Source organism: Corylus avellana, chromosome 1 (assembly GCF_965113065.1).
Source record: "Corylus avellana chromosome 1, dhCorAvel1.hap1.2, whole genome shotgun sequence".
In the NCBI taxonomy this organism is placed as follows: domain Eukaryota; kingdom Viridiplantae; phylum Streptophyta; class Magnoliopsida; order Fagales; family Betulaceae; genus Corylus; species Corylus avellana.
In genome coordinates this window covers 9,436,585-9,453,264 of record NC_142490.1, presented here as the reverse complement: position 1 = coordinate 9,453,264, position 16,680 = coordinate 9,436,585, and the positions used below count along the sequence as shown (strand labels likewise).

At 33.2% G+C, this 16,680-nt stretch overlaps 1 protein-coding gene across 1 annotated transcript; it reads left to right on the top strand.

Moving 5' to 3' along the window:
- Positions 1-3,373: 3,373 nt before the first annotated feature.
- Positions 3,374-16,348, top strand: LOC132171170 (Eukaryotic aspartyl protease family protein). The gene is made up of 10 exons (XM_059582415.2): positions 3,374-3,985; positions 4,952-5,081; positions 5,238-5,485; positions 6,548-6,772; positions 10,661-10,823; positions 10,917-10,990; positions 11,219-11,318; positions 12,548-12,623; positions 14,039-14,110; positions 15,931-16,348. The coding sequence occupies exons 1-10, from the start codon at positions 3,756-3,758 to the stop codon at positions 16,077-16,079; spliced, it is 1,467 nt and encodes a 488-aa protein (XP_059438398.1). The 5' UTR covers positions 3,374-3,755; the 3' UTR covers positions 16,080-16,348.
- Positions 16,349-16,680: the final 332 nt, after the last annotated feature.

Sequence of the window (16,680 nt, the reverse complement as noted above, 5' to 3'; positions counted from 1 at the left end):
CCTCTAACAATTTACCTGCATATTCATTATTCACATGGCTTTGAAGAGAGTTTTATTAGATTAAACCCTAAACACAAAATGGTAATTTATTTATATATTTTTTAAAGTATGAAAACTAGAATGAGTTTTTAAACTTAATGTTATGAAAAGATGAAGTAAATGTTTTGAGGAGAAAATAAAAGAAGTGTTTGCCAAATAAAGCCAGCAGCTTTCTTTTATCTTTTCTCATTCTTATTACATATTTACATGTGAGAAATACATTATTTTAAATAAAAAAAAACAAAATTGAAAGAAAAAAAACACGCATTTTTCTAATAGAATTTCTACAATTTTTTTATTATTATTTAAAAAATATCTATTTTTCACGAGTGAAAAAAAAAAAAAAACACATGATATTTACATAAATAGGTTAGAGAAACTCTTTCCCATTCTTATGTTTACTAAAGAAAATATACAGGATAAGAAAAGTACACGGATGAAGATGTTTCCAAGAATTGATTTTCCGACACTGCAACGCAACAGGTTGCCGTAAGTCTGTCATTCTTTGGACAAACATAAATGAAAGTCAACGCCTTTATTCCTTTTTTCTTAAATCAATAAAGAAAGTTATTACTGATAAGTTACAAGTTATAAGCACTTAAGAAAATGTTAAAAGGTCAAACTATTTTGTATAATTTTGGGCTAATTTTTACCTTATTTTTTAATTTAAAAGAAAACAAAATAAAAAATGAAAAAAGGTGTGAAGCAATAATATTTTTTTTTAGTCCTTCTTTTATTTGGTATTTTTTAAAAAATAAATAAATATGGTATTTTTCTTCATAATAATGTCATTTTTTTTGCTTTACACATTTTTTATTCTGTTTTTTTTTTTAATTAAAAAATAAGGCAAAAGTTGGCCTAAAGTTGGGCAAAATAGTTGGGTTCCTATCATCCCTCTTAAAAAAAATTTCAGAAAAATTACAAAAACCTATTCACATCAAATTCCTTGTATTTAACTAACCTTAAAAGGTTGCTAGTGTATGGAACCAAAAGTGATTCCTTATACATTATTTTAATATAAATATTTTTCTTTTCTCTCTTCTCTTTTATTTTTTTGTCTTTAATTGGGGATTGTAAAGGATTTTGTGAAAAAAATGAAGGTAGATAGAAAACTTGTATTTTGTAAAGAAATAATATTTTAATTGTATTGGAAAAGGTAAAAGAAGTTATTGTGAAATATATTTTTATAAAGAAAAAAAAAAGTAATTTTGTGCCATAAACTTAGAAAAAATCAAAGGAAAACTGCTGCTAGTGTTATAAGTGTCAGATTTTGTTTAAGGTGTGGTAAAAAAAAAAAGAAAAATTATAGAAAATTTCTTGTAATTTATTTTAGGGTTAAATACCAAATACCCCCCTTAGGGTTTGGTACCTTTATTTTTACCCCCCCTGAGGTTTCATTTTTATCACAGGACCCCCCCTGGGGTTTTGATAAATGACCAAGTTAGTCCATCCGTTAGTTGACCGTTAGGACTGACACGTGAACCAATTAAATGTTGACATGTGGCACATATTTAATTTTTTAAAATTAAAATATATATACTTAAAAAAAGAAAAAAAATTGGGGGTAGCTCTTGGCCATTTGGGGGTGGCCGAAACCACCCCCTGTACTCACTGGGGGTGGCTCGGCCACCCCCTTGGTGCCCAGGGGGTGGCCGACCCACCCCCATCCGGCCAGACCACCCCCATGGCCAAAGGCCACCCCCAATTTTTTTTCTTTTTTTTTTTTAAAAAAAAAAAATACATTTTTTTTAATTAAAAAATAAAAATAAATATGTGCCACGTGTCAATATCTGATTGGTCCACGTGTCAGTCCTAACGGTCAACTAACTGATGGACTAACTTGGTCCTTTATCAAAACCTCAGGGAGGTCCTGTGATAAAAATTAAACCCTAAGGGAGTAAAAATAAAGGTATCAAACCCCAGGAGAGTATTTGGTATTTAACCCTTTTTTTTATGACACCCAAGTTTTATTTTAAGTTTTTCATTAATTTTTTATTTAGGAAAAAGAGATAGTAAAATTAAATATGAAGTCTTTAAAAATTAGAAAAGGTTTTTTTTTTTTTTTTTTTTTAATTTTTTTTTTTGAGCCAAACCCATAATCACTCTTGTGTTCTCCCAGTGTCACTCTATGAATGTGTTGATTTTAAAAAATTGAGTTAAGTTCATTTGAATTGGATAATATCTAGTTAGTTATAGTTATAGTAAATGTATATTTTTGTCTCTTTGAAAAGTGAAAAGACAAAAATACCCATCCACTATGACTTCCTTTAAAATTACGATTTAATCAAAATTTAAATAATGATCAATTATAAGCCTGATGGTAATTTTAGAAGTCACATTATTTTTAGAGTGATACAAGAAATACACAAAAGTAACTTCTAGAATTATTCATTGTTATTATGCCTTTAAGCGATTTTACAATTTTTTTTTTTTTAATTTAAATAAGTGACATAATAAGTTATTTAAAATACCGTGACGATTGATAATCATTTCTAAGAGATACTTTTTGTGTTTTAGTTGAAAAACTGTTTTGATATAAGTTTTCTGATAAAAGATGTTTGTTAATATTTTAATTATTTTATGCAAAATGATAAAAAAAAAGTATGTTACACATAATTCTTCATTTATTTCTGGACCATTTTGTTTGCAAATCTATCATTCAATTTGTGGGACTTAATTATGAGTTTTACAATTTTAAGAGAAATGATTTACGTCAATATTTTATCAATTTTTTCCCATTTATCCTACAACTTTAATAAATCTACCATTATATTTGCGGACTTCATAAAAATTCAATGGTGGATTCATTTATTCACTATGGAGATGGTTACAAAATTGAATGAATCATATCATTTTAAAAAATTTAATGGTGAATTTTACATATTTACTTTATCGAGTTGGGATGACAAATAATTTTTTTTTTGGAGAAATGCTAGGGGTATTAAATCTTTTACCAGGAGAGTCTTACCAAACTGATGTATAGCTCATTCATTGGTACTCGTTACATTTATTTTTAATTAATTATTTTGTTTCTCTCTAATGAATAAGTTATATATCAGTTTAATAAGCATCTCTTGAAAAAAAAATTTAGTACTCCTAACTTTTTTTTTTAAAAAATTATTTTTTAAAAAGAAAGAAAAGAGAAAAATAGTTGGGGAACATGGTGGCTCCATATGAAGTAGCATATAATAATTATAATAAATGAGAGCGAAAAATAACGTATTTTATCTAATAATTTATCTGGGTATGCCTGTCGGTCTGGATCGGGTTGAGAGAGAAGTTAAAAGATAGAGAGAGAGAGAGAGAGAGGGAAGAAAGAAAAAGAAAAGGAGTTAGAAAAAAGAGAGAGAGAGAGAGACGTAAGAAAGAGAGAAACGTGAAGAAAATGAAAGAAGAATGAAACGAAAAAAACAGACCATTCTATTTCTACATGTAACCTCTATAGACCTATAGACAGAGAGGGAGGAGAGAAGAGAAGAGAACCCCCCAACCCCAAAACCAAGAGAAAAAACCAGACGGTCGTTTCCTCTTTTCTCTCTCTCTTTTATATATCAAAGACGTGTAAAGCCTGACGTTGAATTCGGTCTCTCTCCCTCTCTCTGTCTCTCTGTGTGTCGCCTTTACCTCTCATTTCTCTCCTCTGTCTCCATTGCCTCATAGACCCGGAATCCCACGTGCCCAAATTGGGTTCAATCTTTTTGGGGGGTTTTGAGAGGATGGATCTCAGTTGCCTTGCTCGTTGGGTGTTGCTGTTGCTGGCTTCTTCGTCTTCTTTCCTTGCCGTTGATGTTGTCAGAGGCAACCTCGTATTCCCGGTGCAACATAAGTTTAAAGGCGGCGAACGGAGCTTGAGTGCATTGAAAGCCCATGATGTGCGCCGTCACAGTAGAATTCTCTATGATGTGGATCTGAAATTGGGTGGCAATGGCCGCCCTTCTGAAACTGGGTGCCTTTCTTCGTTTCTTGCTCTTTCTTTCAATTCCTTTGCGTTTAGATTCTGGGTTCCTTTCTTTTCTGGCTGGGTTTCTCTATGTCTCTCTCTCTCTCTCTCTCTCTTAATGCTTTTAATTTTTTTTTAATTTTTTTTTTATTAATGATGATCCTATTGGTTTTGTTTGTATGCATAATTCATTTTCATATAAGATATTTTGTAGTTTTTTTCTTCTTACTGTTTTATGCAAATTTTGGTCGAAATTGGTTTCTTGGGAAAATATTATTTTTTTGGTTTTCTGGATATTTACTTCGGATAAATAATCACTGATATTGCTATTGGTTTGAATTGTATGTGCTTGTTTTACTTAATATGTTTAGATCCAATCTCTCTCTCTCTCTCTCTCTCTCTCTCTCGTTTCTTTAGATTTATTTATTTATTTAATTTTTTTTTCCTGGTTAATTTAAGGTAGAATTAATGGATTCTAAGGGGAACAGTTTATTTATTATGTTTTTTTTTTTTTTTTTTTTTTGATAATAGTTTATCTATTATGTTATGTGCACTTATTGGCTTGCTACATTGTATCCAATACTAATCTCTATTAATTTTTGGTTTCTAGAACTATTGATTTTGTATTTAAAAAAGTAATTCATCTTGATTTTTTATTTTATTTGTAAAAGTATTAAGTTCTAATTCTTATCGTTAATTAAAGTTTATATATATATAAAGAAATTTAGGTACCATTTATTCCCTTCTTTGAATGCAATAGTTATTATTACTTTTTTTTCTCGTGTTATATGAACCAAAACATTCTTTCCCAATGCCATCTTTAACACCCAGCCGGACTTTCTTATGTTTGCTGTTGTTTTGGTGCAAAAAGAAATAGAAAATTCAGCCTACTTGAGCTAAGTAGGTGCTTAAAAAAGGAAACATTTGATTTGTTTCCTCTATATTCTTACACAGTTTACTTGGTTGCTGTAGCCTGTACTTTGCTAATATTGGGATTGGGTCTCCTTCAAAGGACTATTACGTTCAAGTTGATACAGGAAGTGACATTCTATGGGTGAATTGTATTGGCTGCAGCAAGTGTCCTAAGAAAAGTGGTCTTGGTGTATGCACCTCTAACTTTATTTCTTCAATTGAGTCTCTCAATTTACTATTAAAAATTTTGATGCATATTCCCTCACATTGAATGTTATGCTAAGCCTTCCAAATTATGTTGAGCATTTGTTGAAGAAGCATTATTATTATGATTATTCTACTACAGATAGAATTGACACTATTCGACCCAAAGGGCTCATCTACTTCAAGTTTGGTTACTTGTGATCAAGCTTTTTGCACTGCCACATACGATGGTCCACTTCCTGGTTGCAGGCCTGACTTGCTTTGCCAATATAATGTTGTCTATGGAGATGGGAGCTCAACTGCAGGATACTTTGTGAAGGATAATATTCAACTTCAGCGAGTGACTGGAAACTTTCAGGCAGCACCAGCAAATGGGAGTGTAATATTTGGGTGTGTTGTATTTCTTATATTAAGCTTCAATGCCATAATCATAAAGAACTTTGGATATATGTCAGTCTAGAAAGAACTGCCATATCTGTTTTTTTTGATAGGTAATATCAATGTATTAAAAGCGCAAGGGGCGCAACCCATGTACACAGGAAGTATACAAAAGAGCCCACAAAACAAGCTTTAAACTGAAAATGACGCACAGAATTCTAGGAATTCTGCAAGCGTTGCGAAGAATGCCACAATACTCTCCATGAGAAAAGTGTTTGGAGCACCCTTTTCTTCAACTCTATAAGTCCAATTTCATGGTCCTCAAAATTCTGTGCATTTCTTTCTCTCCATAAGCACCACATTACACACAAAGGAGCCATTCTCTAGATTTGCTGAACTGAACGCTTACCCCTCTGCCCTTTCCAAGTTCCTAAGCATTCCTTCATCCTACCCGGCATCACCCACGTAACACCAAACAGCTGAAAAACCATGTTCCATACCTCTAAAGCAACTTCACAATGCAACAATAAATGATCAATAGATTCACCACTCTTCTTGCACATACAACACCACTCTGTCACTATAATGTTCTTCTTACGTAAATTGTCCAACGTTAATATTTTCCCCATCACTGCCGTATTTGTTGCTACATCCATATAGAACTACCATATCCGTTGCTTGCATCCATGTAGAAAAAGTTGAACCGTAGATATAGCAATACTTGGATTATACATGGCTGTGCACCTATTAATACTGTATAATTAATATCTTTTGTTTTTCTCAAGTCTAAGGTTTTAAATTTCAAATATGTCAGTGATATAGAAGGGGGTTTGGCTAAAGTGAAATCTCTTGATAACCAAATTATCTGATGATAATTTATTTATTTATTTATTTTTGTTGTGGTAACCAACATTTGTTATTTTATCATTCCGATATTTTCTTATATATCGGCTGGTAAACCTATTGCATCACCCAATGTACTTCAGTTTTGTTTTTCCTTATTGAGTTTTTTCATATACTTATTCTACACTTGCTGTACTGTTTCTAGATATTAAAAATTCCCTCTTGTGAAAGGTGTGGAGCTAAACAATCAGGGGAGCTTGGTTCATCCTCAGAAGCACTTGATGGCATACTTGGTTTTGGACAAGCAAATTCATCCATGATTTCACAGCTAGCTTCAGCAGGAAAGGTGAAAAAAATGTTTGCTCACTGCTTGGATAATGTAGATGGAGGTGGAATCTTTGCTATTGGGCAAGTGGTGGAGCCAAAAGTGAACACTACTCCATTGGTACCAAATCAGTATGTGGAGCTATAATAAATTTTTTATTTGTTATGCTAGTTATAAGTACTATGATTGATTGGCTGCATGTGGAGCTATCATAAATTTTTTATTTGTTATGCTAGTTATTACTTATGATGATTTTCTTTTTCGCTTTTTCACTTCTAGTTAGGTGATCCCGTTGTATACTCTCAGTGTACTTTGGGGTGCCTTTACCCTTTTAATAAAATAGTTTATTACTTATCAAAAAAAAAAAAAAATGATTGATTGGCTGTTAGCAGTCTAAGATATTATTTAATTAGGGTTTATTTAGATTTGTTTGGATGAAACTTCCATCGAGTATGGAGTGCGGTTATCTTTTTCTTAGTTTATCTTTATTTATTTTATATTTTCTTGTCCACTACCTTTTCTTTAACTATACTTTTTGGGATTCATAGTTTTTCTTTCCGTTGTTTGCAAGGATAAAATGCCAGAGCCAACTTTAATGTGAACTAAGTTCTATGCATATGTTTGGAAGGTAGAGATTATGGATCATTTATCCAGTAATGTCAGATTGTATGCAAGAGATTGCATAAGAAGCTTTTGAAAGTATGAGTTCTTGAATTGTGTTATCATTTTGAGTAAAGAGCTTTGTGGTTATGGTAGCAATGCAGGAAAAAAGTTAATAAGCATACTACATACCTGACCTATGTCAACTTTTGAATAACTGAATAGAAAGGAAGAGAAGTTGAAAATATGAGAACATCACACTCCTAATCCTTCTTAAAGTGTGAACTGAGAATTAATTTAAGCATTTATGTCCACATGTATTTTGGAGAACATTTATTAGTAGTAGGTAATGAAATAGTTCAAACTTTAGCTAATGCTTCTTATACTTGTATAAGAGCCAACCTTCTTTTCCCCATAAAAGTCTTGGTAAAGCATCTAATGTATATAGGATGTAGGGATGCTGCTTGGAGCTTGGCCAAATGATTGACAGTTTATAGGTAGACTAGAATTTATCTTGAGATCATAAAAATATGAAGAACAAATGTTGTTAGGTCTTCTTTCAGAATGACATCTTATTGGAAATGTCGGTATCCAGTTCAAGTTCTGGAACCATAGCTCTTGCCGGATTCATATGTAGGGGTAAAATGAGATATTGTTTTGTTAATATGCAATTATCTTAAATATTTCAACCATTTTCTCTATGTTTTGTTGCCAAGAAGGGGCAAGAGAAATATCTTGTTCTTTCTTCAATAATTTCTGATATCTAGTGGACCTCTTAGTAGGATTCGGATTCAAGAGCAATTCTTACGTCCATACCAGATTCTTCACCATAAAGTGCCTTCTTATATCTGTTTCTTTTCCCTCCCTTTTGATTAATTAATCTGATATTTAGTAGGTGGTTTCCCATTACAGACATTTTAAATCAACGCCTCCTATTATTTTAGGGGGTGCTCAAGGAACGTGTTGTGGAATGAAAATTGTTGTTGCCTCAGTATTGTCTTTTAGGATGAAAAAAAAAAAAAAAAAAAACGACCAAGGACAAAATCCTGGACAGACTCATTGTAGGCATTTGGTTTTGAGGACTAGAATGCATTCTGCTGTCTTTAACGCTCTGAGACTGGAAGGCTTCCCTTCCCTAAAGGAAGTCATGTTGTTGACTGCATTTAAGTCCTTCCATAATGGACATTATGAAGCTTTAATTTAAACATTTTTACTAAAGCTAACAAGGTATGTGGGTATAATAAGAGGTCATAGAGAACACATTTTGGTTGAGCGAACATTCCTTTTTATACACATGTTGATGTCTTTAGAAACTGTTTAGTGAAAAAAGTTTTGGAGGTTTCCACGATGTATCCAAAAGAGAAATTCAACTTGGGGGGTGGTTGTTTTTGCAAAACCAGGCAAGTGGGGATGGGTGCCATCTTTGGGGACCAGAAATGGGACTCAAACTAACTTTTTCATGGAATGGATAGTGGCATGCTTCCCAGGCTTTGCGCCTTGTGCTTCATCAAGGAGTAGGAAATCATGTACTACGAGAAATATTCACTTCATGCTTGTTTTCTTGGCAACCCTTGAAGGTAGGAATAGGGGAAATCTCTGCGGACTACAAGTGGATATCATCTTTCAGATCTAGGTGGCAGGGGTCTGATTTCCAGGCTGAGGTGTTTGTCCTTCGAGGCTTTGGGAATTTTCACCTATTGGAATATCTCAATATCTGATTGAAGATGGCTTTTTGGCAATCATTAGATTGGTAATGATTGGTGGCTAGCTTGAGCAATTCAGGGTCTATGAGGTGACTCACTTGATATCAGAAATATACCATCGGTCTTCTATGATGAGGGTTGAGAATCTGTGGGACGGTTTTTCTCCTCACAATATTTAAGGGAGGAGACTTTAATTAGTGCCCAAATAGGTGCAAAATGGGTGGACAAGGGGTTTGGTTATCTAGCACACTCTAGTTGAAAGGAATAGTGTCCTAAAAGAAATAAGGTCTTTTACATTCATGTCATTTACACATACTACAGAATATCGATTTAGTTAATTTTGTTGCGCGACACCCTGATTGTTTAGGACATTTTAATTCACCATGGGATGTTTAATGCTTGCAAGTAAGGTATAAATTATGTATTGCAATTATACAAAAGTGACATCCATAAAGTACTCGTACATCTGACATCCAGGCAAGTGGGGATGGGTGCCATCTTTGGGGACCAGAAATGGGACTCAAACTAACTTTTTCATGGAATGGATAGTGGCATGCTTCCCAGGCTTTGCGCCTTGTGCTTCATCAAGGAGTAGGAAATCATGTACTACGAGAAATATTCACTTCATGCTTGTTTTCTTGGCAACCCTTGAAGGTAGGAATAGGGGAAATCTCTGCGGACTACAAGTGGATATCATCTTTCAGATCTAGGTGGCAGGGGTCTGATTTCCAGGCTGAGGTGTTTGTCCTTCGAGGCTTTGGGAATTTTCACCTATTGGAATATCTCAATATCTGATTGAAGATGGCTTTTTGGCAATCATTAGATTGGTAATGATTGGTGGCTAGCTTGAGCAATTCAGGGTCTATGAGGTGACTCACTTGATATCAGAAATATACCATCGGTCTTCTATGATGAGGGTTGAGAATCTGTGGGACGGTTTTTCTCCTCACAATATTTAAGGGAGGAGACTTTAATTAGTGCCCAAATAGGTGCAAAATGGGTGGACAAGGGGTTTGGTTATCTAGCACACTCTAGTTGAAAGGAATAGTGTCCTAAAAGAAATAAGGTCTTTTACATTCATGTCATTTACACATACTACAGAATATCGATTTAGTTAATTTTGTTGCGCGACACCCTGATTGTTTAGGACATTTTAATTCACCATGGGATGTTTAATGCTTGCAAGTAAGGTATAAATTATGTATTGCAATTATACAAAAGTGACATCCATAAAGTACTCGTACATCTGACATCCATAAAGTACTCGTACATCTAGATGGAGATCTTTGTAGAGTATAAAGCTTGATCTTTCAGGAAAAGGTGTAGTGAAATTAAGATTTGAAGGAATGTTTTCTAGTCTAAGTTATGGATTACTTTTTATGGTAGAAGAACCCTTGTGCTTGATGCATGAAAAAAAAGAAAAGAGAACATGGAAGTCTTCACTGTGTTTATTATTACATTCAAAAATAGTGTTGTACATCAATTCCTTCCCCATTGGTAGGGTAAGTGCTAGGAACCTGATCATCAAGGTCATTATAGAGCTTACTTTAGTATGTCCTTTTGAATTATTAGTAAAATGTGTTGATTTCTTTTGTGTTTCTTTGCGAAATGTTATCTTAGTTTCTTTAAATTCTTATTTCAGGCTTTAGTTTCCTTACTAAGTTAGTTGTTGGCTTATGAATTTTGTCATAATTGTACTTTTATCTACAATCTTAGGGCACATTACAATGTAGTATTGAAGGAAATTGAGGTGGGTGGTGATGTTCTAACACTTCCTTCAGATATATTTGACAATGGAGTTAAGAAAGGAACCATAATTGACAGTGGTACAACATTGGCTTATCTTCCAGATCTGGTTTACGAAGCACTAATGCCTAAGGTACATGATATTCCTTCACTCACCTTCATTTGAGGTTTTCTTTTAGATTCTTATTTATTTTTATTTTAATTGTCATTCTTGTTATGCATTCAGATTATGAGTCAGCAGCCTGGGTTGAAATTACATACTGTTGAAGACCAGTTTACTTGTTTTAAGTTCAATGGAAAGTAAGGCATCAACTGAAGCTACTTGCTTGTAATTTTTAATTTTTGGAGTAACAAGATTAAGCTTTATTAATATATAATATAAATAGAAAGGTTGCATAACTTAACTTTGAAGCAATTGTTGCTCTTTAGTACATTATAAGAAGATAAAAAATTACATATGCATTTCAAGTTGTCTTATCCAGGCTTTTGTAAGAAAACTCTGATTTCTATTTTCCTGTACTCCTGCAGTGTTGATGACGGATTTCCAACGGTCACATTTCATTTTGACGGTTCCCTTTCATTGACAGTTTATGCTCATGAGTATCTATTCCAGCTTGGCATGGGTAATGTGAGTCTTCAAATTTTAGTCAGACTCCTCGCTTGTTAGGTCTCCTTTCACAATTTGCTGATATTATTCCTTCTCCAAGATGCTTCAGCTCTTGTGCTTTTTTACTTTGCCTTCAGTAAACTCATGCTTGGGTTCCTTGTTGAATCACAATCGCAAAGGACCTGAATTTTAGGATTTATTATCATCTAGATATTTTGTCTTACTTTCAGTAACTTCTTTGGATTGTTATTCTTACTCACTATGTGCATTGAATGCTCACCTAAAATTGCTTGTGAAATTGACCTTTTCTTCGTTAGATAGGTCAATAAAGTAGATTTTACATCTTTATTAGGCTCAAAAGTTGTGGATATCAAGCCAATATAGATGATACATTGCCCAAAATGTTGTTGTACTTTAATTTCCATTTCAAACTTACATGTATAATTCTGACATGTTAGTAGTATAAACCAGTGGAAGAAAGTTTTTAATCTCTATGCTTTTAATAAAACATACTCTTGACTTATCCAAAAAAAAAAAAAAAAAATTATGAAAATCTAATCTGATTGGTGGTCAACTTTCTAGATTCTTAGAAGTAAAGATTTATATCCTATATTTAAAATAGAAAAAGAAAAAGCCCATATTTCTGAAGACCATCTCAATATGCACATACCTTTACATTGATCAAATAAAGATCAGTATGAGTTGCTATGTTCTATGTACTGTATATATAATGTTTATTTAATAAAACCACTTGTCAGAATTTCTGTAGATGGTCTACATATTTCTGTAGACCATCTCAATATGCACATACCTTTACATTGATCAAATAAAGATCAGTATGGGTTGCTATGTTCTATTTACTGTATATATAATGTTTATTTAATAAAAACCACTTGTCAAAAGATGAGTTTTACAGCGTTCTTACACAGTACTTTGAAATAGCCTCTTTGGAGTCTCCTTGGTTGTGATTGTTTGATAACATTTTTATGAGTAGTCTACCTTGTGAGTGATAGTTATTTTTTCATTTTTGATTCCTCCCAGCTAGAAGAACATTGAAGTTAATCTGAAATCAAAATTTTTTTTTGTTGCCTTGTAGTGTTAAGCACTGCTACCTATTATGTATGTGGTTTAAATGGTCTTTCTATTTTTTTATTTTTCTGAAAAACATCATTTTCATATATATTATTGATCGAATTCTTCTCCAGGTTCTTTACGAGTATATATATAATTTCTTTTCATGACATTTGCAGGATAATGTGTGGTGTGTCGGTTGGCAGACTAGTGGAGGGCAATCTAGGGATGGAGGTGAAATGACTCTTTTGGGAGGTGAAGTTTCAAATTACATTTGATTATAAGTTCAACTATTGATTTTGTCACTGAATGTAGAATGTGTAATTAGTCAAGCCAGTCTTAGATAAGTTTTGGGCATTTATGGTTCTTTCCGGCCAAGAACTATTTTGGAACTTTAGGTCCAAAATAAGGCTATAATCGAGCTGAGTCAAGCCGAGTGTTGAATACTCAAGCTTGGTTTGTATCGTTTTCTTTCAAACACGAGCCATCCTCAAGCTTATCACCGAGTTAGATAATATGTTCAAACTCAATTTATGTATTTTAAACTCAACCTTGTTCATGAATTGCTCAATTAACTTAATTCATTCCTTATATAAAGTACATATAATCATTGTTTATACTTTTTTCATAAATCCATGCTAATTATTAGTTACTTAATTACTTATCAAAAAAAAATTATTAGTTACTTAATTATTGTTAAGGTTTAATCATTCAAGTTAATTAAATAAATTAATTTTTATTTATAAACTTATAAAAATTAACCCTACCAACCTCTTATTTAAAATAACTCATATATCTAGCTTTTATTGTGAAATTGACTGTTTATATTATATCTTATAACCTCATTTAAAATATTCTTAAATGATCCAATCATGAATCTATATGTATATTTTACAGTATATATATACATCCATCGCACATGCACACAAAAACACATATCTATATTAAGACTCGATCTCAAGAATTCAAGCTACATCCATCTCATGAGGAAGATATTTCCCTTTATCATTTTAAATGCTTAAAATGTTCTTACTACATAGTTAAAAATTAATACTATAGCAAATAATAAAAATGATGTTATATGAGTTGAGCGAGTTTATATGAATTCGGCTCATTTAATAAACGAAGTTAAATTTCTGAAGAAGCTCGAAATAGCTCGGTTCATTTACAATCTTAGTCCAAAATTCCTAGCTCTGCATTAAGTGATTACATACAACATCTTGCTTGCGGAAAATAATCGGAGATCCTTCTAGTTAGGTGTTTCATTTTGTATACTTCATGTGTACTTAGGGTTATGCTTTTAATGATATTTGTCGATTACTTATAAAAAAAAACTAAAGATCCAAAATGTTTTTAATCCCGGACAAACTTTTTTTTATCTATGTAAAATTCATGAGATACACTCCGCAGCAGTTAAGAATCTTTTTAAATTCCATTGAATTTTACTATTTCCACTCAAACAAAAGCCTTCCCCATGTTTGGGAATCAGCTGTAATTCTGCTCAAAATTTAAAAATATGTACTCTCTTTATAGGCACTTAGTTTTATTCTGTTGAGTTTCATGAATAGATTAACTTGATTAAGTTGAAAATGGAAAGGACAAATGATATATGTCAGGTTGTATGCATTATTTTTATATTAAAAAACTTCTCCTATTGTTTCCAATGGCAGATTTGGTGCTCTCAAATAAGCTAGTTTTGTATGATCTTGAAGCACAGGCAATTGGATGGACTGAATATAACTGTGAGTACTGTCTAGTGTTTTAATTTTGTGTTTGTTGGTATTGTTTATTACTACTTCTCACATACTTTGTGTTTATATTATTGTCCTGCAGAAGTGTTCTCCATATTTTTTTTTGGTGCTGAATATTAAAAATATTGTTTTATTTAAGTATTTCTTTGTATTTTTTTTTTTTTTGATAAGTTATAACTAGTTTTATTAAAAGTGTAAGGCGCCCCAAAGTACATAGGGAGTATGCAAAAGGATCACCTAACTAGAAAAAGAAAAGTGAGCAAGGAAATCATCATAACTAATCGACAACGGGAACAAATGTGCTACAGTCCAAAGATACAAAGTATAAAAACAAGAGGATAAAATGTCCTCCAAAGATCTCTCCAAGTCCTCAAAGCACCTATTGTTCATTTTCTGCCATAAACACCAAAATAGACACGTAGCACCATCTTCCAGGCCACAACACTCCTCCACCTCCCAGAAGACTACTAACAAGCTAGGAAATCAAATACCCGTCTAGGTATCACCCAGGCCATCCCAAAGTGACTAAAGATGGCATACCACAGAGCATAAGCAACCTCACAATGAAGAAGGAGATGGTCCACTATCTCCTCGCTTCTCTTGCACATGCAACACCTGTTTATCACAATAATGTGACGCTTTCTGAGATTATCCAAAGTCAGAATTTTGCCTAGAGCCGCCGACCATACAAAAAAAGCCGATCTCGGAGGAGCGTGCATCCGCCACACTCTTCCAAGGGAAGCTCCTACCCTCATTTCAAGCCAACGAATAAAAGATGGCCTTGACCTTGAATAAACCTCTTTTGGAAGAAATTCACCACAATTTATCTTCGCACCCTCGTCTCACTTTAACTGAATGCAACACTTGTAGAAAGGACACAAAGACTTCCAACTCCCAATCATGTGCCTCTCTAGTGAAACTCACATTGCACTGATTTGAACCTCTCAACATCTCCATATTAGCCGCAACTGAAGCATTCTTCACACAAGCAATTCCAAATAAAACTGGGAAGGCTACCTTGAGAACCGTATCTCCACACTGATACCTCAAATTAGTTTTCTCCACCTCGATTGCTCTCTCAAGTGAGAGATTCATGAATAGAAAATTTCATTTCTGCCCTCTTGGAATAGAGTTTATGGCTTGTCATAAGTATTATCTTTTTTGTATTCTCTTTCTTCTTGTTTTCTCATCCCAAAAGAGAGTTCTATGGCTAACAATAAGCATTTTTTTTCTTTTTTTGGTGTTCTCTTTCTCCTTGTTTTCTTATCCCCTTCTTTGAGTGATTTGTGCATTAAATGAAATGTCTTAAGATGGTTTGGCCGTGTACAATGAAAACTAATTAGTGTTTAGGTGAAAAAGAATGATTTAATCCAAAGATGACCTAAGAGGTGGAGGAAAGCCTCAAACATGGGTAGAAGTAAGAAAGAAGGATATATTAAATAGGGAAGCGATAAAGAGTATATTTTAGAGAGGATGTTAAATTTAAATTTCCTTGAACTTGCCTCTTAAATGAATAATAACAATGTGAAATTATAAATCAAGTCACTGTTTTCATCATAAAAATGAATAAAACAATTAGAAAAAAATATATTGGAATAAAAGAAATGAATAAAAAAGTTCCTCGATGGTTATACAAATTAATTGACGAGTTAGAACAACAAGAAGTAGAAATTGACAAAAATGGGGCAACGAATCATCAAATTTGTCCAAATACTCGCTGTTCATACACATCATAGCATGTGGACTTGGTGGTTTGATTCTATGGCAGGAAAGATTTGGCCTTTCTTATCTATGTTTGTTTTTGCATTTAGGCTCTTCAAGCATTAAGGTAAAGGATGAGTCTGGAGCAGTGTATTCTGTTGGCGCCCACAATATTTCTTCAGCTTCCACTCTGATTATTAGAAGAACATTGACATTCTTGTTTTTACTGATAGCTATGCTGCACTACTTTCTATATTAACTAGTTGCTACAAGACAATTTTGTTGTATTATAAATTATTTGGTGAAAATGTGTGCTTCGGATACTTTGTCTTGTATTCACTCTTCCCCCCGCCCTGCCCTCGGGGGGGGCCAGGGCCCAACCCTTCTCTTCATTGGCGGCGTTGGGGAGGGGGGGACTGCATTCTTTGCGATTGAATTAATAGAAAGAATATGTCATTACATACATGATGGCAAACACATGCATACATTTATTTCATAATAAATGCTACATATACTTTCAAGTGCGTACTTCTTGATGTAGCAGTGAAAATCGCCATTTGTGTATAAATTTACAGGATCTGTGTGAACGACAGCCCTTTATAATGCTGTCAGGCTGATTTTCTGGTATTATGCTTACTTTTGTGCTTATTGTTCTGTTCAATATATGTTTTGTACTTGGGAAATGAAGGAGAATGCTAGAACTACTACCAGTTTCACTACAAAACTTTTAAAAACTGTCGTGGCATCCTCTCTGGCAACACCAATATAAAATTTTTGTTTTCAAGTCAGTTTTTTTATTAACGTAGATTGTCACATCAGTTTATAAAAAATATGTAGCGAATTTTGTAGTGTTTGTAGCA